Genomic DNA, 19270 nt, shown 5'->3' with positions numbered 1-19270 from the left:
GTGCTGCACCTGGGCGGAAGTACCAGAGCCAGATGTAGACTTCTATAGCTCTGCCTCATGATTACACATAAAATACAAAAGCGTATCTCAGTTATATAACGTAGAATATAGCTTATAATAAAAATAATGAAACATATATCGTAATAAATAAATAAAAGTTATATAATACAGAATACAGTTTATAATAAAACATATAATACTAAATAAATGAAAATAATAAAAAATACAGTTTAACAAGTATAATAAATTTAGTTTACCTATATTGTATTGTATAATTTACATAGAATACAGTTCATATTAACAAAAGTAATAAAAAGGCTTATCTTCAGATGTGTCAGGAGTGTAGAAGTGTTTTTTCTTGAAGTCAGAAAATAGTCCGCTCACAATATTCACACTTTGCCTTGATGTGACCAGGTCTACCAGTAGGAAATATGAAGTGTTCATATACCACTGAAGGCAGCTTAGTAGCCATTTCTAATTCTCTCAAGTAACTTAAGTGGATTAATAACCATGTAATACAATAACTTTAAGGTATTGGAGAGTATTCACCTAATTTAATTCTCTGCCACGGGCATCCTTTATTGCTCATGTCACCAATTAGTATAACAAAATAACGTAGCTAATAACCCATATTTTAATAATATATAAGTTTTAAGTTCTTAATTTTATAAGGCAATAAAAAAATCCAGAATTTCCCCTAGTGTGAAAAATGTCACTTTTTACTATAATTTTACTATACATTCTTCTATAATTTGTTTACCATCATTCCAAGAAGTACGAAATTTAATGTAAATTACTTATTATAATGTTATCATCGCTCAGGCAAAGCATAATTTTCACAGCCTTCAATTTTGTTTAGTTACAGACCCACATCCTCTTTTTCAGGATTTGTCAATAGTTTTCTCTGAAGTTCAATACCATATTATTTATAACCAATAGAAAGCCAAGGGTTTCAGCTATCAAATGACGTATTATATTACATTGTTTGCTATATATAAAAGTGTTATTTTTCTTTTAGTACAAGCTTTGTTCCCACAGGAACCATGCCTGTACTGAAAAAGAAATTAACGTGCTCCAAATGTAATATTGACAGTCTAGAAATTTGATGAATAAAAAAGTTGACACTTACTCTTACAATATTAATTATTCACTAAATCATTCATCGAATACTAATACTATGCTATTGAATTCTAATACGAATATTTTAATTTTCCCTTCCAAAGTATTTGAATACAAGTACGAATACTCCTAAAGCTATATTCGAATACGAATATCGAATACCCTATGTCCAACTGGCTGCTACTTTCAGCAGTAAGTTTCTCCCGTCGACCATTGGGAGCTGTGGGAGCTGTCTACATCGACATTGTAAATTCAAGTGAAGTTGAAATCCATCTTTTTGCTGAAATAGATCGAACTTCCTGGATCCAACTCGTCTTCAACTCCGCGTTCGTTAGGCGAGATGGATCCAATGTTCTTCTTATTCTCGTATTAGCTCTTCCTTTTTTTCATTACCACTGGAACATTTTATTTTGTGTTGTCGTACATTGTTTACCCACGGTGGACCAGATCTGGCACTTGAGTCCACTTACAAAAGAGAGAAAATAAAATTAAGACAGACTGAAACGGGAAGAAAAGTACTAAACAGGATAGTAACCAATAGGACTGCTTTTAAACACTTGGGAAACCTGTATACAACTATTTAAAGACCACGATGGACAGTTAACTGTCATAATAGCCACAGATGGACCCTTCAACACAAAGGAGTTAGTTGGACTTTCATCACCTTATGGAGCAACAACAACAGTCTGCATCAGGATGGTGAAACATTCAAGCTTTTCAGAAGTAGCACAAGGATAGAGTTGGAAGCCATAGAGCAAGCTTTCCTCTGGATTGCTAAAATCAATGAACTGCAAGAAGAGAGAGTAACATCAACATAATATTTGTTACTGACTCACAAGCAAAAATACATAAAGTTCGGAGTGATTGATCCTCAGATGGATGGCAGAAAGCAAAGTAACTGTACCATCACTTGGATGTATGTGCCAGATCATGCAAGGGTAAAGCTTACACTTGGATGTATGTGCCCGGTCATGCAAGGGTAAAGCTTACACTTGGATGTATGTGTCAGGTCATGCAAGGGTAAAGCTTACACTTGGATTATGTGCCAGATCATGCAAGGGTAAAGCTTACACTTGGATATATGTGCCAGATCATGCAAGGGTAAAGCTTACACTTGGATATATGTGTCAGATCATGCAAGGGTAAAGCTTACACTTGGATATATGTGCCAGATCATGCAAGGGTAAAGCTTACACTTGAATGTATGTGCCAGATCATGCAAGGGTAAAGCTTACACTTGGATATATGTTTCAGATCATGCAAGGGTAAAGCTTACACTTGAATGTATGTGTCAGATCATGCAAGGGTAAAGCTTACACTTGGATATCTGTGCCAGATCATGCAAGGGTAAAGCTTACACTTGAATGTATGTGCCAGATCATGCAAGGGTAAAGCTTAATGAGGAAGCTGACAACTTTGCTTGAAAAGCCCCTTTATCAAATCCAGCACAACACTGCTGGAAGAATATAGATCTCTTCTACAAGGCAGCTGTTCTCCACGAGAGAGGTCATCCATCACCTGTCAGTGCAACTCCAGGGATTGTAACCTCGTTCTCACATCTCTAGTACTTCATCACAAACTCAACTGAAATAAATAACTGTGTCACAATAACGTAAAGACTCATTCGCTGAAAAACCCTGTCTTATTCGTTAATGAACAATAATTCCACTCTAGCCTAACATGTGTTTCATATTGCTCAAACCAATTAAAAAAGTTATAATCATTCAAAATCATACCTCCATCTCGCCAAACAACAATATAAACGCCCAAATGAAAAAACAGCAACAAAAAACAGTCTACAACAGTATTGTTGTTCAACCAGAAGGAAGTTTAACATCACATGATGAGAACGTAAATAAACGTCTGAAAAATTTCTTTAGATTTTTAGAACAGTTCGAGCCAGATATAAAGCGAGATTTATTTATACGAGTTTATTGAGCCTGTCAGAATGATATAGTGAGTCTGTCAGTAATTTAATAAATAATCCTTGTATGATTTAGTCAGTCAGGTGGGTAGTTCACTGCTGTGAAATCTTGTATTTCGTGTTTCGACGAAAAAATAGAGATACGAAATTAGCAAAGTAAGTGAAGTTTCTTTTTAGATGCTTTTCATTTGTAAAAAGGCCCGGCATGGCCAGGTGGTTAAGGCACTCGACTCGCAAGCTGAGGGTCGCGAGTTCGAATACCCGTCACACCAAACATGCTCGTCCTTTCAGCTGTGAGGGCGTTATAATGTGACAGTCAATCCCACTATTAGTTGGTAAAAGAGTAGCCCAAGAGTTGGCGATGACTAGCTGCCTTCCCTCTAGTCTTACACTACTAAATTAGGGACGGCTAGTGTAGATAGTTTTCGTGTAGCTTTGCGCGAAATTCAAAACAAACAAACAATCATTTGTAAAGTTAGGCCTATTAACAAACCTTGGCTAGGCTAACCTATGAAACTTAATTTGAAGCAATAAATATTTTTAGTATCGTTAAGAAGAAGAATATTGCATTATTCTATTTACCGAATAATCCAAAAGAACCCAGCAATAATATACATTTTTATAACAAAATGGTACGTCTGGGAGTGGAGTGCCATGCTCACAATGATCAACTGTGGTTATTTTTCTTATTTCCAAACTTTAAGGCTTTATCATCATCATCATCATTTATGCTTTAAGTTTATATTGTGTATATTTTGCCATATATTGTGCACTTTAATTCTGAGTAAACTACATTTCTTTTTCAGACATTGTTTGCCAGTATTTCTCTCTCTGACGAAGCATTTTGTTGTAGGATATTTTGAATTTAGATATTTGTATTGTTGTTTGGACAGAGGGCGTTTGTCGTTACATGATAAAACCGTGACTTAATGTCTGGTAGTTTTTCCAAAATTTACAGTTTGAGCAGTATAAAATACAAGATAGGCTGTAGTAGAGGATTATTGATTATTGAGTCTATTATTACTGATATTGTGAGATTGATTGTATAGCGTGTCAGTTAGTTCTGCGATTTAGGTATTGAGTTTTCTTTTTGACAACCAAATAGAGACACAAAAGAAGTTACAAGTAAGCAAAACTGTGAACAAAGACCTATAATTGAACAATCGTTAAGCTAACTTGTAGTCGAAGAAGTAAAATGCTTTCATTATCGTTAAATAAACTAATCTTTGGATTCTGTTTTATTGGTAAAATCAAAAGAAACATGCCAGTGCCAAGTTAAAGTATTTCAGGGTCTTGTACACCATGGAAAACTTTTCTTCCTCATCTTTCGTAGACATTTGACATATAGCATGTAAATGTGTGTGTGTGTACTTATATATATATACACATGGATTTCTTAATAGGAAGGTTTGTAACATGTTGACTGACACTGGTTCTTCAGCTACTCTTGTTCAATCCCATTCATAATGAAAGGTGGGAAGGGGTCTAAGGGCTGATGTCTGAGTAACTTACTTTAACCCAACACGACGTGTGGGAAACTTACATTAACTCAACATGGCGTGTGGTTAACTTACATTAACCCAGCATGACGTATGGGTAACTTACATTAACCCAACACGGCGTTTGGGTAATTTAAATTAACCCAACACGACGTGTGAGTGACTTACATTAACTGAACATGGCTTTTGCGTAACGTATTAACTCAACATGGCGTATGCGTGAGTTACATTAACCAAACACGACGTGTGGGTAACTTACATTAACCCAACACGACGTTTTGGCGACGTACTTTAACCTAACACGACGTGTGGGGAATTTACACTAACCCAATACGGCGTGTGGGTGACTTACATTTACCGAACATGTCTTGTGGGTAACGTATTAACTCAACATGGCGTATGTGTGAGTTACATTAACCCAACACGACGTGTGGGTAACTTACAATAACCTAACATGACGTGTGGATAACAGGCTGAGACAATGAGTCTAATGCTGGTTCATGGTTCACAGGCTGAGACAATGAGTCTAATAATGCTGGTTATGATCCACAGGCTGAGTCAATGAAACTAATGCTGGTTCATGATTCACAGGGGGAGACAATGAGTCTAATAATGCTGGTTCATGTTGCACGGGCTGAGACAATGAGTCTAATGCTGGTTCATGATTCACAGGCTGAGACAATGAGTCTAATAATGCTGGTTCATGATTTACAGTCTAATAATATTGGTTCATGATACACAGGCTGAGACAATGAGTCTAATGCTGATTATGATTCACAAACTTAGACAATGAGTCTAATAATACGGGTTCATGATTCACAGGCTGAGACAATGAGTCTAATAATGCTGGTTCATAATTCGCAGGCTGATACAATGAGTCTAATAATGTTGGTTAATGATTCACAGGCTGAGAAAATGAGACAATGAGTCTAATAATGCTGGTTCATGATTTACAGGCTGAGACAATCATTAACCAGCATCATTAGACTCATTATCTCAGCCTGTGAATCATAACCAGCATTAGACTCATTGTCTCAGCCTGTAAATCATAACCAGCATTAAACTCATTGTCTCGGCCTGTGAATCATGAACCAGTATTATTAGATTCATTGTCTCAGTCTGTAAATCATGAACCAGCATTACGCTGGTTCATGATTCACAAGCTGAGACAATGAGTCTAATGCTGGTTATGATATAGAGGCTGAAGCAATGAGTCTAATGCTGGTTATGATTCACAGGCTGAAACAATGAGTCTAATAATGCTGGTTAATGATTCACAGGCTTAGACAATGAGTCTAATAATGCTGGTTCATGATTTACAGGCTGAGAGAACAAGTCTAATGCTGGTAAATGATTCACAGGCTGAGACAATGAGTCTAATGCTGATTACAATTCTCAGACTGAGACAATGAGTCTAATAATGCTGGTTCATGATTTACAGGCTGATACAATGAGTCTAATAATGCTGGTTCATGATTTACAGGCTGATACAATGAGTCTAATGCTGGTTATGATTCACAGACCCAGACAATGAGTCTAATGCTGATTCATGATCTTTGAGACAACGTAATATTCCAAGACTGGTTCATGATTTACAGGCTGAGACAACTAGTTTAATGCTGGTTCATAATTCACAGGCTGAGACAATGAGTCTAATGCTGATTACAATTCTCAGACTGAGATAATGAGTCTAATAATGCTGGTTCATGATTTACAGGCTGAGACAACGAGTCTAATGCTGGTTATGATTCACAGACCCAGACAATGAGTCTAATGCTGATTCATGATCTTTGAGACAACGTAATATTCCAGGACTTACAACTGACACGATTATACGAAAGAGGAAACTAATATTTTGTTAAAAAAAAGCCACCGGTGAAGCAAAGAAACAGTTTAAAATTCAACTTGTCCAAAAGAAATTACGAAAACATTACGCCTAAATCTAATAGAAAAACATAAGACTTGCCAACAAGAGCATTTGCCATTTCTTATATTGGCTACACATCTAAACTAAGATATGACATCACAAAATATCTTTTTCTAGTCATAATACGTAAGAACTTTATGCCTAGTAACCCAATCATCCCCTTATAATCGGTTGTTTCTACCCTCTAGTAGCCCAGTCACACCTTCACTTTATAACCGGTTGTTTACACCCTCTAGTATCACAGTCATACACCCCCTTATAATCGGTTGTTTCCACCCTCTAGTAGCCCAGTCACACCTGCCCCTTATAATCGGTTATTTCTACCCTCTAGTATCGTGGTGAAGTATCCTTCTCTCTGGTTGTAGATATAAATTATGTTGTCCGTTGACACGATATTCAGACATTCATCCACCCTAATGTTGCACTCAACTAGGTTCCAGGTGGTTAACATTGATTTTACTACTAGATTAATTCCTGTCTCAGACGAATACCTGAACATGTACTAAACTAAACTGACTCTGACATTAGGGATAATTCTGTATTGTAATTCGAACTAAACTCACAGTAGCTGTAATGTAATTAAAACTAAACACTAGAGCTATAACCAATGCATAATGGACATAATATATAAGTGAAATTATGGTAACACTATAGTTGGTAAAACAAAACCCAAATCAAGTCTTTACTTGAAACTTGATATTTTAGAATTGCTTGGTATCTCTTCATGATGGACGTATTAATATTTCAGTTTGTAATTGCACTCTTAACGATCTTCCGCAGATTCAGTACGAGCAGGTTTTGTCCTGATGTGGGATACTGGTAAGATGAAGAGAGAGACTGCATCAGTATCAAGGAAGCCATATTTGCTACTGAGTACCCAAGGGAACCAGCCATATTTATTGACCCCAGGATAGCCATATTTGCTACTGAGTACCCAAGGGAACCAGCTATATTTATTGACCCCAGGATAGCCATATTTGTTATGAATACCCATGGGAGCTATATTTTGTTACTTAGCACTCTAAGGGAGGAGCTATATTTGTTACTGAACACTCTATAGAAAAATATTTTGTTACTGAGTGCTCTAGGGAAGCCACATTTGCTACTGAATGCCCCAGGGGAGCCACATTTGTTACTGAGTACCCCAGGGAAGCCATATTTGTTACTGACTTCCAAAGTAGACCAATATTTATTACTGATTCTAGGAGAGTCATACATGTACTGAGTATCACAGGGAACTATATGTGTTACTAAGTGTATCTCAGTTTTTGTTGTTGTCAAATAAGGCTTCTACCTAAGACCCTAAATCTGATGACTTTGAATTTGAAGCTACTCATATTTCACGATACGTTATTAGTGAAACTGATTCTTTTACAGTATTCATTGATTAGCTCGAGCTCTGTTGTTCATTTGGCGGAAGGGAAATATGACAGATTTGCTGAGGAAAAATATACTGAAGCAGTGAAGCTGTAGGTGCGTTATAAAAGTAACAGTCAGTCAAATTATTCAGTTGCTGGTTGGCACACCTCATATGGTCAGCAGATCAAAATTATGGACGAATTTACGGTCCATGGATGTAGTGAAGCCTGAGCGACTCTCCGACACTTTTTTCAAAGTTCCTTGATGCTAATAATTATAATTATAATAATTATTATATGTATTTAAAATATTTCATAGTTAGAATTTGTGGTGAAAAAACATATAGTAATAAAAAATAATTAATACTGGACGTATATTACTCAAACTATTATACAATTTAAGTGCACGTATTTAAAAATACGCTTCTGTCAAATAACGTATGTACATGTTTCAGTGGGGACTCTTTTCTTTATTCTTGTACACAGCCCTCCCCCCAGTGGCACAACGGTATATCTGCGGATTTACAACGCTAGAATCCGGGTTTTGATACCCGTGGTGGGCAGAACACAGATAGTCCATTGTGTAGCTTTGTGCTTAATTACAAACAAACGAACCTATACACAAACACTCACTTTTGTTTTATGTGTAGTATTTACATGTACATTGATATAGAATGTGAACAAGCCACATCAGCCCACCACCTGTTAAAACTATTCTTAAGTACCAGGGCACTGTTGTGAAATAAACGTTTATAAACAAACAAACTAGCATAAATTAAAGGGAATATTCAAGCGCTATTGAAAGTGTAAAGAACTCAAATTGTAGTTACTGACATTAAAAAAACCTATAATTATTATTATGTCATTTGGCGGACGTATTTACCTAAGGCGACTTGCAGGGTTTTTCAAACATTAAAATAAAATGTGCTACATACACAAGATTAGACCGTGTAAGTAGTGTCACAGCTTCAAACATTAAAATACAATGTGCTACATACACGAGATTAGACCGTGTAAGTAGTGTCACAGCTTCAAACATTAAAATACAATGTGCTACATACACGAGATTAGATTGTGTAAGTATTGTTACAGCTTCAAACATTAGAATACAATGTGCTACATCCACAAGATTAGACTGTGTAAGTAGTGTCACAGCTTCAAACATTAAAATACAATGTGCTACATACACAAGATTAGACTGTACAAGTAGTGTCACAGCTTCAAACATTAAAATACAATGTGCTACATACACAAGATTAGACTGTGTAAGTTGTGTCACAGCTTCAAACATCAAAATACAATGTGCTACATATACAAGATTGGACTGTGTAAGTAGTGTCACAGCTTCAAACATTAAAATACAATGTGCTACATACACGAGATTAGACCGTGTAAGTTGTGTCACAGCTTCAAACATTAAAATACAATGTGCTACATACACAAGATTAGACCGTGTAAGTAGTGTCATAGCTTCAAACATTAAAATACAATGTGCTACATACACAAGATTAGACTGTACAAGTAGTGTCATAGCTTCAAACATTAAAATACAATGTGCTACATACACAAGATTAGACTGTACAAGTAGTGTCACAGCTTCAAACATTAAAATACAATGTGCTACATACACAAGATTAGACCGTGTAAGTAGTGTCACAGCTTCAAACATTAAAATACAATGTGCTACATACACAAGATTAGACTGTGTAAGTAGTGTCACAGCTTCAAACATCAAAATACAATGTGCTACATACACAAGATTAGACTGTGTAAGTAGTGTCACAGCTTCAAACAATAAAATACAATGTGCTACATACACACAAGATTAGATTGTGTAAGTAGTGTTACAGCTTCAAACAATAAAATACAATGTGCTACATACACAAGATTAGACTGTGTAAGTAGTGTTACAGCTCCAGTGTGTTTCTTGTTCGTTTGTTCTTCTACTATACCAGAACACTAGGGATCACTGACATGGCCGTTTTGCGGCTGTACACGTAAGGTGCTGCTCAGATTGTAAAACCCAGTTCCAGCATAAGGTAGTAAACGTTGTACGTTTCCTTCCAATCCTTACAAAACATGCTATGTTCCATCTGAAATACGGAGATAATTTCTCTCAGTACGCTGGACATTCTAAACTAACAATCCCTTCTATTTAGAATCAGTACCGTTCCATCCTGCCAAGCAAGACCTTGAACACAATTGTTAAGGCACGTTAAAACAATAAATAAAAAAACCGGATATCTGCTATTTGATGTTATAGGAACGTCCTTCGTTCTCACTGCAACGTGTACTCGATAGTAGCTTTATAACGTCACAAAGCCACTCGATGTTATATATATTATAACACTTCTCTTTTCGTTCTTCAGCTGATCCCATTATACCACAATTGTTATAATAGTGTTGAATATATCTGCGTACACAACAACATCGTCAAATAAGCACTTCTTCCATTTGCCGAAAGGTTTTTTTTTGGGGGGGGGGATTATTCGGTGGAAATTCGTACAAAATCCAATTTACTTAATGGTTAGCGAAAACGTTTTATTTCTTCAACTTCTAGTTTTACACTTCCATGAACTAACGATATACTTAACAGGGAAGGTGTTAGGAGGGGACTTTTGGGCTTAAGCTACCACAAAATGTGCCTTAGCCTTCCCTCTAGCCCCTGCAATGAAAAATTGTTATTGTTAAAACTTGTTCATTTTCTAAATACTGCAGTATGTGGGCCCACAAGATGTCTAGCCCACCTCAGACCCTCACCTGGTAAAAACTGGCACTAAACTTCGTTTGAAAATCTTCTTGTATTTCCGATACTTCTCAAATATTTATTATTTCGTCTCTCCCAGTGGCACAGCGGTGTGTCTGCGGACTTACAACGCTAGAAACCGGGTTTCGATACCCGTAGAGGCCAGAGCACAGATAGCCCATTGAGTAATTTTGTGCTTAATTACAAACAAACAAACAAATAAACTATTATTTCGTTGTGTCACAAACTCAATGCAACCTCTTTTTTTTTCGTTCTGGAAACAATTTCCAACCTTTCCCTACCATTGGGCTATCTGCTGTGTCCATCGCGGGGAATCGAACCCCAAAATTTAGCGTTGTAAATCCATAGACGTGTCGTTGTCCCACCGGTGGACGATAACTGCAGAGCTAAAATTAATCAATATATTACAGAGATTCCCATCAATGATCCAATTAAATAGTAGACTGGTTTCTTTAAATAATTCACCCCTTATCTCAATTGGCGTAGATGGAGTATTTTCATATTTTGGGTATTGTTTCCTGGGTTTTAATCAAGATAATTCATCACAATCTTGGGTGTAATGTCAATCTTCTTCACATTTATAGCAGTTCAATGTTCCTGTTATCCTTTGGGAGCAGTTTCTTTTTACTAAACGGTTTTGTATGCAATTCCTGGTAATATATCCATTTAAATTGTAATTGAAACACCTGTCCTGAGGTTCACTTCTTCCATTTTGCGTAAACACCTCTCTAATTAAAGGTTTTTGTCTGCAGCATCTGATAATATGCCCTTTTAAGTTGTAATTAAAACACCTTCTGTCCTGTGATTTACTGTTTTCATTTTGAGTGAGAAATAGCTAAGTGATCTCTTAAGTTCTCCTAAACATCTGTGCGTTGTGGTTAGGGTCTTTTGGCTAGGGTGCTCAACTAGCAATCTAAAGGTCGCGGGTTCGAATTCACATAACCGAACATGTTCGCCCTGTCAGCCATAGGGGCATTATAATATGACTGTCAATCCCAATATTTATTAGTAAAAGAATAGCCAAAGAGTTGATGGTGTTGAGTAGGTTATGTAACGAATTTGTTGTTATATATTTATTTTAATATCAACGTTTGTTTATATTACGTTTATATTTTAAAACATACATAGCTTATACAGTCAAATATGTATAGCAAAACTCCCGCCTATTCTCCAAAGTTGTAGAAGATTCTCGAGACTAAGAATCAACAATATATGTATTTACGTAAACGCTTAAATTGTATTGTATCGTTACGTAATCTTAATTTTCTAGAAAACCTCCCCACGTCTATAAATATAACCAACGCGACGCGCCAAAGAGAGTGTCTATTAGTAGTTCGCTATAAACAGTGTGCTATAAACTTCGAAAGCTATAACTGTGGTTGTTATAACGCTTATCAATCGGAAAACTTCCGATATTTGACCAGGAATATTTACAAAGTTCGCACATTACAACTTATTTAACTTCACTGGATTCTCATCGGACATTAGTATTTTTACGAAAACATTACCTAACTTCAGAGGTGGAAAAACTCAGCGTGTGTGACAAAGGACAAAGCTAGCTGGCTTCCCGGCGAATCGTACCTACATCAACTCTTAATTAACTCGCTTATCGTGAACCCTCGATAAGATATCAAGGGAGTTCCAAACTAGAAAGAAGACTTTATGTTGTTTGTAAGTTTGTGAAACTTTTGTTTGTAAATCATTCTCTGTAATAACTATTGGTAATAACTATTATTGTGAATTGTATTGTTGTGTGTATATTAAAACGTATTTGTGTTAAAACAGAAAACTGTGTGTTTCAATCTTGTTGGCAAATATCATAAACTGACTATTTATCGGCTTATACTCAAATGTTTAAATCTAAAGTACAATTTAACTACTAAATTTAAATTTATCAGTTAACTCAATATCAGACCATTTGATATCCTAATACGTAACACAATAGTTAGTACTTCCCCTCTTGTCTATCTCTGCTCAATTAGGGATGGCTTAGCGCATATAGCCCTCGTGTAGCTTTGCACGAAATTCAAAACCAAAAAAGAGTAGCCCAAGAGTTGGTGGTGGGTGGTGATGACTAGCTGCCTTCCCTCTAGTCTTACACTGCTAAATTAGGGACGGCTAGCGCAGATAGCCCTCGTGTAGCTTTGCGCGAAATTCAAAACAAACAAACAACCAAAACAAAACAAAAAAAATTCTCAACTTCTATCACAGGGAGTTGTTGTATTCAAACTATTTAATCTGGTGATAGAAAATTTTCTTTTACTTCTTTATATGCAACTTTAATTGATCCAAGTTCCTTTGTCAATTGAAGAGCTTCTTTTAAAGACGTATTTGTTTTATCTTAACTTGTACATCTTCATCCACTGTGGCATCTTTGAATTTATAATGTGTTGCTGAATCCCTCATTTCATGTGATGCATCACAACAATATAATTGGCTAAGTCTCCCCTCTTTTTCAGAAAGTTTGGCTAATGCTTCGTCTTTCCTCTGCTTCTAAACATATCTTTAGAAACGTCTTTCTGATGTAACATTCCAAATTTGTTTTATAAGGTGGTCACCAATAGTTGTTATGTCTTTTTGTTGGAAATGATTAAAAGCTGTACATGATATGCTTCCCATGGTACCTTTCCGTTATAGTCTGTTGGTTTATAAATTGGGCAAAGTTGTTTGACTGGCCTAATAAATTCCATAAGTTGATGAACTACTGGTGAAGTTAAATTAGTCTAGAAACATCCTGCAGCTATATGTGGCTAAACAACAGTAGTGGGGTTCTTCTATTCCATTTGGCATAGTTAGTGATCTTTTAGGTTGGACTTCTTAAGCGAAAGAGAAAAGATATGTGGCTAATGTGATTCTTGTATTTACCAATTCAGTTTCTAGATGTTTTAATTTGTTTTTGGTGTCCATTTTCACTTCATAAATGTCCTTCTGTACATATCCTACGGCTTCTTTGATTATTTCTTCTTCTTTAATATTTGTTGTACATTTTCCCTTCATAGATGTCCTTCTGTACATATTCTACGGCTTCTTTGATTATTTCTTCTTCTTTAATACTTGTTGTAAATTTTCATGGATTTTAAACTTCAACCTGGAATATGATCAAATTGATTTTTGTATGTAAGTCTCCAACAAATTTCATAGCTCATTCTTGTATTATGTCTCTTAACTTCCCACCCTTTCTTCTACCTTCTTCCAATTTTATGTTGTTGTTTTTTTTCTTGATCTTTCTTCTTGGTCATCTTTCCAATTTTTCATGATTTCTAGAAAATTCTTGTTCTAGCTTTGAGCACATGTTGTGATCTTAAAGTTGTGCCATGATTAATTTTTTAAACCAAAATAATTCCACTTCGTACGTTAGTGTTGTGATGGTTTGTATTGTTAGTTGGGTTCTTCTGGATTACTCGGTGGAGTATAATGCGAAATTTTGTCCTTTAATGAGGATGAAAATGTACGTTTCTTTAACTAAGTTCTACAGAGGGTTGAGATAAATCACAATGAAACAATTTTGAAGTCTCACCACTTCACTGCATCCAATTATTCTCTTCTGACGACCGGGCATCTGGACAATAGCCCAGCAGTGTAGTTTTATTGCGGAAGGCTATCTTAAGGCTGTCATGCCAGTGTAGTTTTATTGCACAGCCTTAAGATAGCCTTTTCATGCCTAAAGCACACCACTCCTCTCTGATAGTTTTCCATAATCCATATAGCTTACAAGGATGATTGTTTTCAGTGGCTGTATTAACAGTCCAATCACACAGTTGAGCGACTTGACTGGTGTTTCTTCTTATAAAATATATAACACCTGTTTCATTCTCCATCTGCGTTAGGTATTTGAAGATTGAATAGATATGTCATGAAAGGAATTTGTGTAAACTTGACTTGTGTCACTTTACCAGATAAGATCCTTCACAATTAAATTGTGCAGTATAGCTTGGGACACGTGGGTGGCTTTTGCCAATGACCTTTGTGTTCATGGATTCTCACCTGTTATAAGACGCTGCATTTTGCTTACCACAGCTGGGGTATGACTTATTGTAGGCCTCTGTCTACATGGTCTTGTTGACCCAAGTTGATCCAAAGTCCTATTTTTTTTCCAAAGTATAAGGGATATCCCCCATCTTGGAAAATCTAAATCCCCGATCTGAACACATATTTATGAGCTGAGTGTACCAATAACTTGTATTGGAAAGGATTGTTAAATACCCTTCCCAAAAGCGATCAGATTTACTTATAGAACGTTAAATAATGCCAAAATGTATTTCTTATGCATTCTATTTCAAAGCGCCTTCCTATAGGTTGTAGTTGTCACATGACTTGCTTATTTGTATATTAAAAATCGTTTTGTTAAAATTTATTCCATTTTACTAAATTTGAATGGTTTTATAAACTAATGATAAGCCTATTTTTACAAATAACACTAAACAATTACTTAAAGCAGCAGTTCCCAAAGTACGGGGCGTACTCTCCAAGGGGTGCAAATGACCTTTTGGGATAGAGTGCGAGCGATTAGGGTAGTGTCAATAGTGCAATAATGCGAAATTTTCATTAATAAAAATAATAACTAATTACCAGAACACATAAAACTTTTAATATATATATATATAGCCGTGTATTATATCTCGTCACTTAAATTACTCTTTCGCACATTTAAAAAATAGGGGCACGCAAGATAAAATATTTATTACAGAGGGCGTCGATGACAAAAGTTTGGAAAACGCTGACTTAGAGCAACTTACGATAGTGTACAAGTGTTCAACGTTAACGGAGGGAAAAAACTAGTTCTTAGTTGCTGGACGTTAAATTATTTTCATCGGATAGCTTAAAAGAACCTACCAACGAGAGAATAACGTTACAACAATAACTAGGTCAGTCTAGTATGTTTGTCCACACTTTGAGGTAACATCATCACAAGTTCTCATGAACACATGTTGATCAATAGGGTTGTAGATAACATCAGTTTGTGTTTTATCCGAAATCCTTTATTGAAATAGTCACGCGTGTGTGCAGTCAAGTTCTTGTTTGGTTTCAAAGATTCCATTGTAACAATTCCAGGACTTTCTCTCAAAGAATCTGGGTACCTTACATCATCCATATCTGTCCCTATAGGATAAGATTTAAATCAAATAATTTAATTTTAATCTTTTATCGTATCTATAACTGTTCCGAGATTTCAATTTATCAAGATTAATCTGCTCATGTTTGTTTGTTGTTAAGCGCTACACCATAAGCTATTTGTGTTCTGCCCACTGCAAGTATCGAAACCCGATCTTTCGCGCTATAAGCCCTTAGTCACCTTACTGCTTAGTCACTAGAGGGCTCTAGATTGGTCGACTGAATGTCTGTGTCCTTATCATAAACAAGATTCGTCCGTAAAATATTGTGTTAACATTTAAGATATTATCATCAATCGCTTTACTTTTCATGCAGTTCACAGTGAAACAATGGCTGGTACAAAATATAAGATCCATCTTTTTGTTTAGCTTAGAAAAGACTTATGACTTTCTCAGTGTTGAAATAATCACATTCAATGAGTCTTAAGTCAGATTTGAAATATAATGGATATTTTCCAAATGGATATTCAGAGAAGTAAAGCTGTCTTGTTTTTAGTTTATCAGACTCTATTAATTATCACTGTAAATGCAAACAAGCCTAACACTACACTGAAACTTGTAGTTTGTTTGTTTTAGAGCAAAGGCACATTGGACTGTCTGCTGTGCCCACCGCAAAGAATGAAACCCCGTATTTTATCATTGTAAGTTCGTGAACTTACCGCGTTCGGAGGACAATATTTGTAGTTACAGCTTTCATTAAATAACAATAATTGAACACTATCAACAGAATAATTTTATGTTAGACGTTTGTTTCATGATCAGAATGTATAATATAATCATTTTTCAATGTCATTATTTGTACTTTAACTTTCTCATTGCAGGAGACATGGCGTTATACCCGTTCCTCACATTGCACAATGAAATACCTTGGCATCACAGTTGCAGAAATAGGAATCCAGTTTGCTGTATCCCCATTGGCTACCCTGATTGCTACTCCATTGGTTGGGCTTCTTGCAGACAAAATAGGAAACTTTAAAATCCTTTTGAGCATATCTTTGGTCTTCTGTGCTGGAGTATCAAATTTATTTCTCTTAGTTCCAGCAGTGAAAATGGTACCCGATACTACATTTTTGAGTTTTCAAGCAACTTTTCCATGTCCAGATGGCGGTCCTAGTATATTAAATATTAGTGTACCTGAGAAGATTTACTCAAAGATAATAAACGAAAGGAACTCGAACATAACAGTCACAGCTAGAAGTGAGAACTCTACTCCTGGAGCATCCAGCGACAAGGGCTCATTACAAGAAATTATGTTTCTAAGCAACTGTAACATTTATTGTGATTCTAATGGAGCAGATTTGTTAGAAGATAAAAGTTTTGCCGAATCTTTGAAACTATGCTTTTATGAAGAACAAGAACATCAGTGCACACAATTTGGGAAGAATGAAACTGATATTTTTAACATTAGATTAGGAGATTTGATGAATAGCACTGTGATTGGAACGTTCAGTGTAACCAAAATATATGTTCAAAATAACACATTCCAAATGGTTTCTTGTAATTCTGAATTATTAGATAAGAACCAAAAAAATTATTCATGTAGTGCCCAGTGCTCTGTAAATTCAAAGTTTGTTTCCAGTGACCGAGTTCCTTTAGTGACTGATGCTAAGTCCAAAATAGTCACTTTCTGGTTTTATCTTGTGTTAAGAATATTGCTAATCATTTGCATAGCAACTGAAATAAGTCTTCTGAAAGCTGCCATCTTAACCATCATTGAAGAGTACAAAACTGAGTACGGGTTCCAGAGAGTATGGGTTTCAGTGGCCAACTGCATTTCCCCTCCAGTCACAGGAGTGGTAATGGATTACCTCCAGCGTGGATCAGTGGAAGACTATCGTCCATGTTTCTTCACGTATGGGGGCATGAAGATCATTATGGCTGTCATTACACTGTTTATAAACATCACTGCCAAGGCTCCCTCCATGCAGTTGTTGTCAAACATCAAACGGTTACTAAGAAATCCGGAGACCACGGTTCTTCTTCTGTACTGTGCATTCATTGGTAGTGCCTGGGGATTTCTGGAAACCTTCTTGCTGTGGTATTTAGAGTCTCTTGGAGCTAGCAAGACCTTGATGGGGATGACGTTTACTGTGGGGGCATTGTGTGGTATCCCCACTACTCTTCTAGCTGGATACCTCTCCCGGAAGTTTGGTTTTGTCCCACTAATATCACTGGGGCTTTTTGCTTATTCCGTCCGTTTTATAGGTTATTCTTATATTCCCTCTCCATATCATGCATTGATTTTTGAAGCACTGGAAAGTTTCACCTTCGCCCTCATGATTGTTATTTTAACAACTTATTCATCTCTGCTAGCAACATCCGAACTCGTTGCAACGATGCAAGCTACGTGGGGAGCAATTCATTTTGCAGTAGGTAAGTCTGATATGTTAATTTGAAGTTGTGACATCAGAGGTTAGTAAAATTCAGGCCCAATTACTGTATCTGTCATACAGTTAGTTTCAAACAGAAAGTCTCACCTAAATTTGAAAATACTTCCAAAATTAAAAATAATAATAATTACCTAGATTACAGATGTATTAGTTTTTATAATACGTGTATTTAATAATATAATAATACGAATATATAATATATTCCTTTTTCTGTTTTTAGTATAAGTTCAGTAGCTATAGACAAACATGTTTGATTAATGTTTTGTTTACATTCAAACTCTTTCTTTCCTCTCGGAAATAAATTCTTTAAAATTATTAGTTATATCAGTAAAGTTATCAGTTATTGAAGGATTAAATAACCATTGCTACAATATTCCATGATGTCCATAAGCAAATAATAGAGATTTGTTTTCACAGATATGAAAAATTTTGTACCAATTGATATAAAACGTTAACAATTACTCAATGCTAGTGTATAGCAGAAAAGGTTATTTATTACATGAAGGAAATTAAACAAAGCACAGAACAAGAACTATTATGAGTATCATGAAGAGTAAAAAAATCAAAATTCAATTAAATGTTATTTGTATAGATATATATACAAGGAAAGAGTTTGTTTGTTTGGAATTCAGCACAAAGCTACACAATGGACTATCTGTGAGCTACCCACCACGGGTATCGAAACCCGGTTTATAACATTAATAAACATTAACTTTAAACACAATTACTTCAGTAACATAAATAAACACAGAAGAAAACACATGAAGATATTTTTTACCTTTCCGTAGCTTATAAATAACGGAATATAATTAAATCTCAATATAAATTCCAATAAGTGTCTAAAAATTGACAATCAAACCTAAAGTTTAAGTACATTGGTACGAGAAGCACGAGATTACCCACTATATAATCTACCGCAGTTAGTCTTAACAGTCACTGCCACATTTTCGATGCTCTACAGGTAACATATTGCGCAAAAAAAAAACACAGTTACAAGTTTTGGATGATATACAAATGAGATTTAGACACACACACATATATATATATATATATATTGTTACGTCTCTGGTCGTTTCTTAATTTTCCGTAAAAATTATTTCCGAAGAACTTCAGCGATACAAGTCCTTTCTTAAAACAAAACTAGTTTATTCTTTCTCAATACAACTTTATAATAC

The 19270-nt window shown here is 35.6% G+C and overlaps 1 protein-coding gene across 1 annotated transcript in view; it reads left to right on the top strand.

Moving 5' to 3' along the window:
- Nucleotides 1-18078, top strand: part of LOC106470914 — a gene marked incomplete at its 3' end in the record, with an annotated part of 46262 nt that extends 28184 nt beyond the window's left edge. The window contains exon 2 of the mRNA XM_013931491.2: nt 16527-18078. Coding sequence (XP_013786945.1) covers nt 16563-18078 — 1516 coding nt within the window. The remainder of the gene's footprint in view (nt 1-16526) is intronic.
- Between the last annotated feature and the right edge of the window lie 1192 nt (nt 18079-19270).

The sequence above is a fragment of the Limulus polyphemus genome, unplaced genomic scaffold (genome assembly GCF_000517525.1).
Source record: "Limulus polyphemus unplaced genomic scaffold, Limulus_polyphemus-2.1.2 Scaffold4290, whole genome shotgun sequence".
In the NCBI taxonomy this organism is placed as follows: Eukaryota; Metazoa; Arthropoda; class Merostomata; order Xiphosura; family Limulidae; genus Limulus; species Limulus polyphemus.
This window is presented reverse-complemented; position numbering and strand designations above follow the sequence as displayed.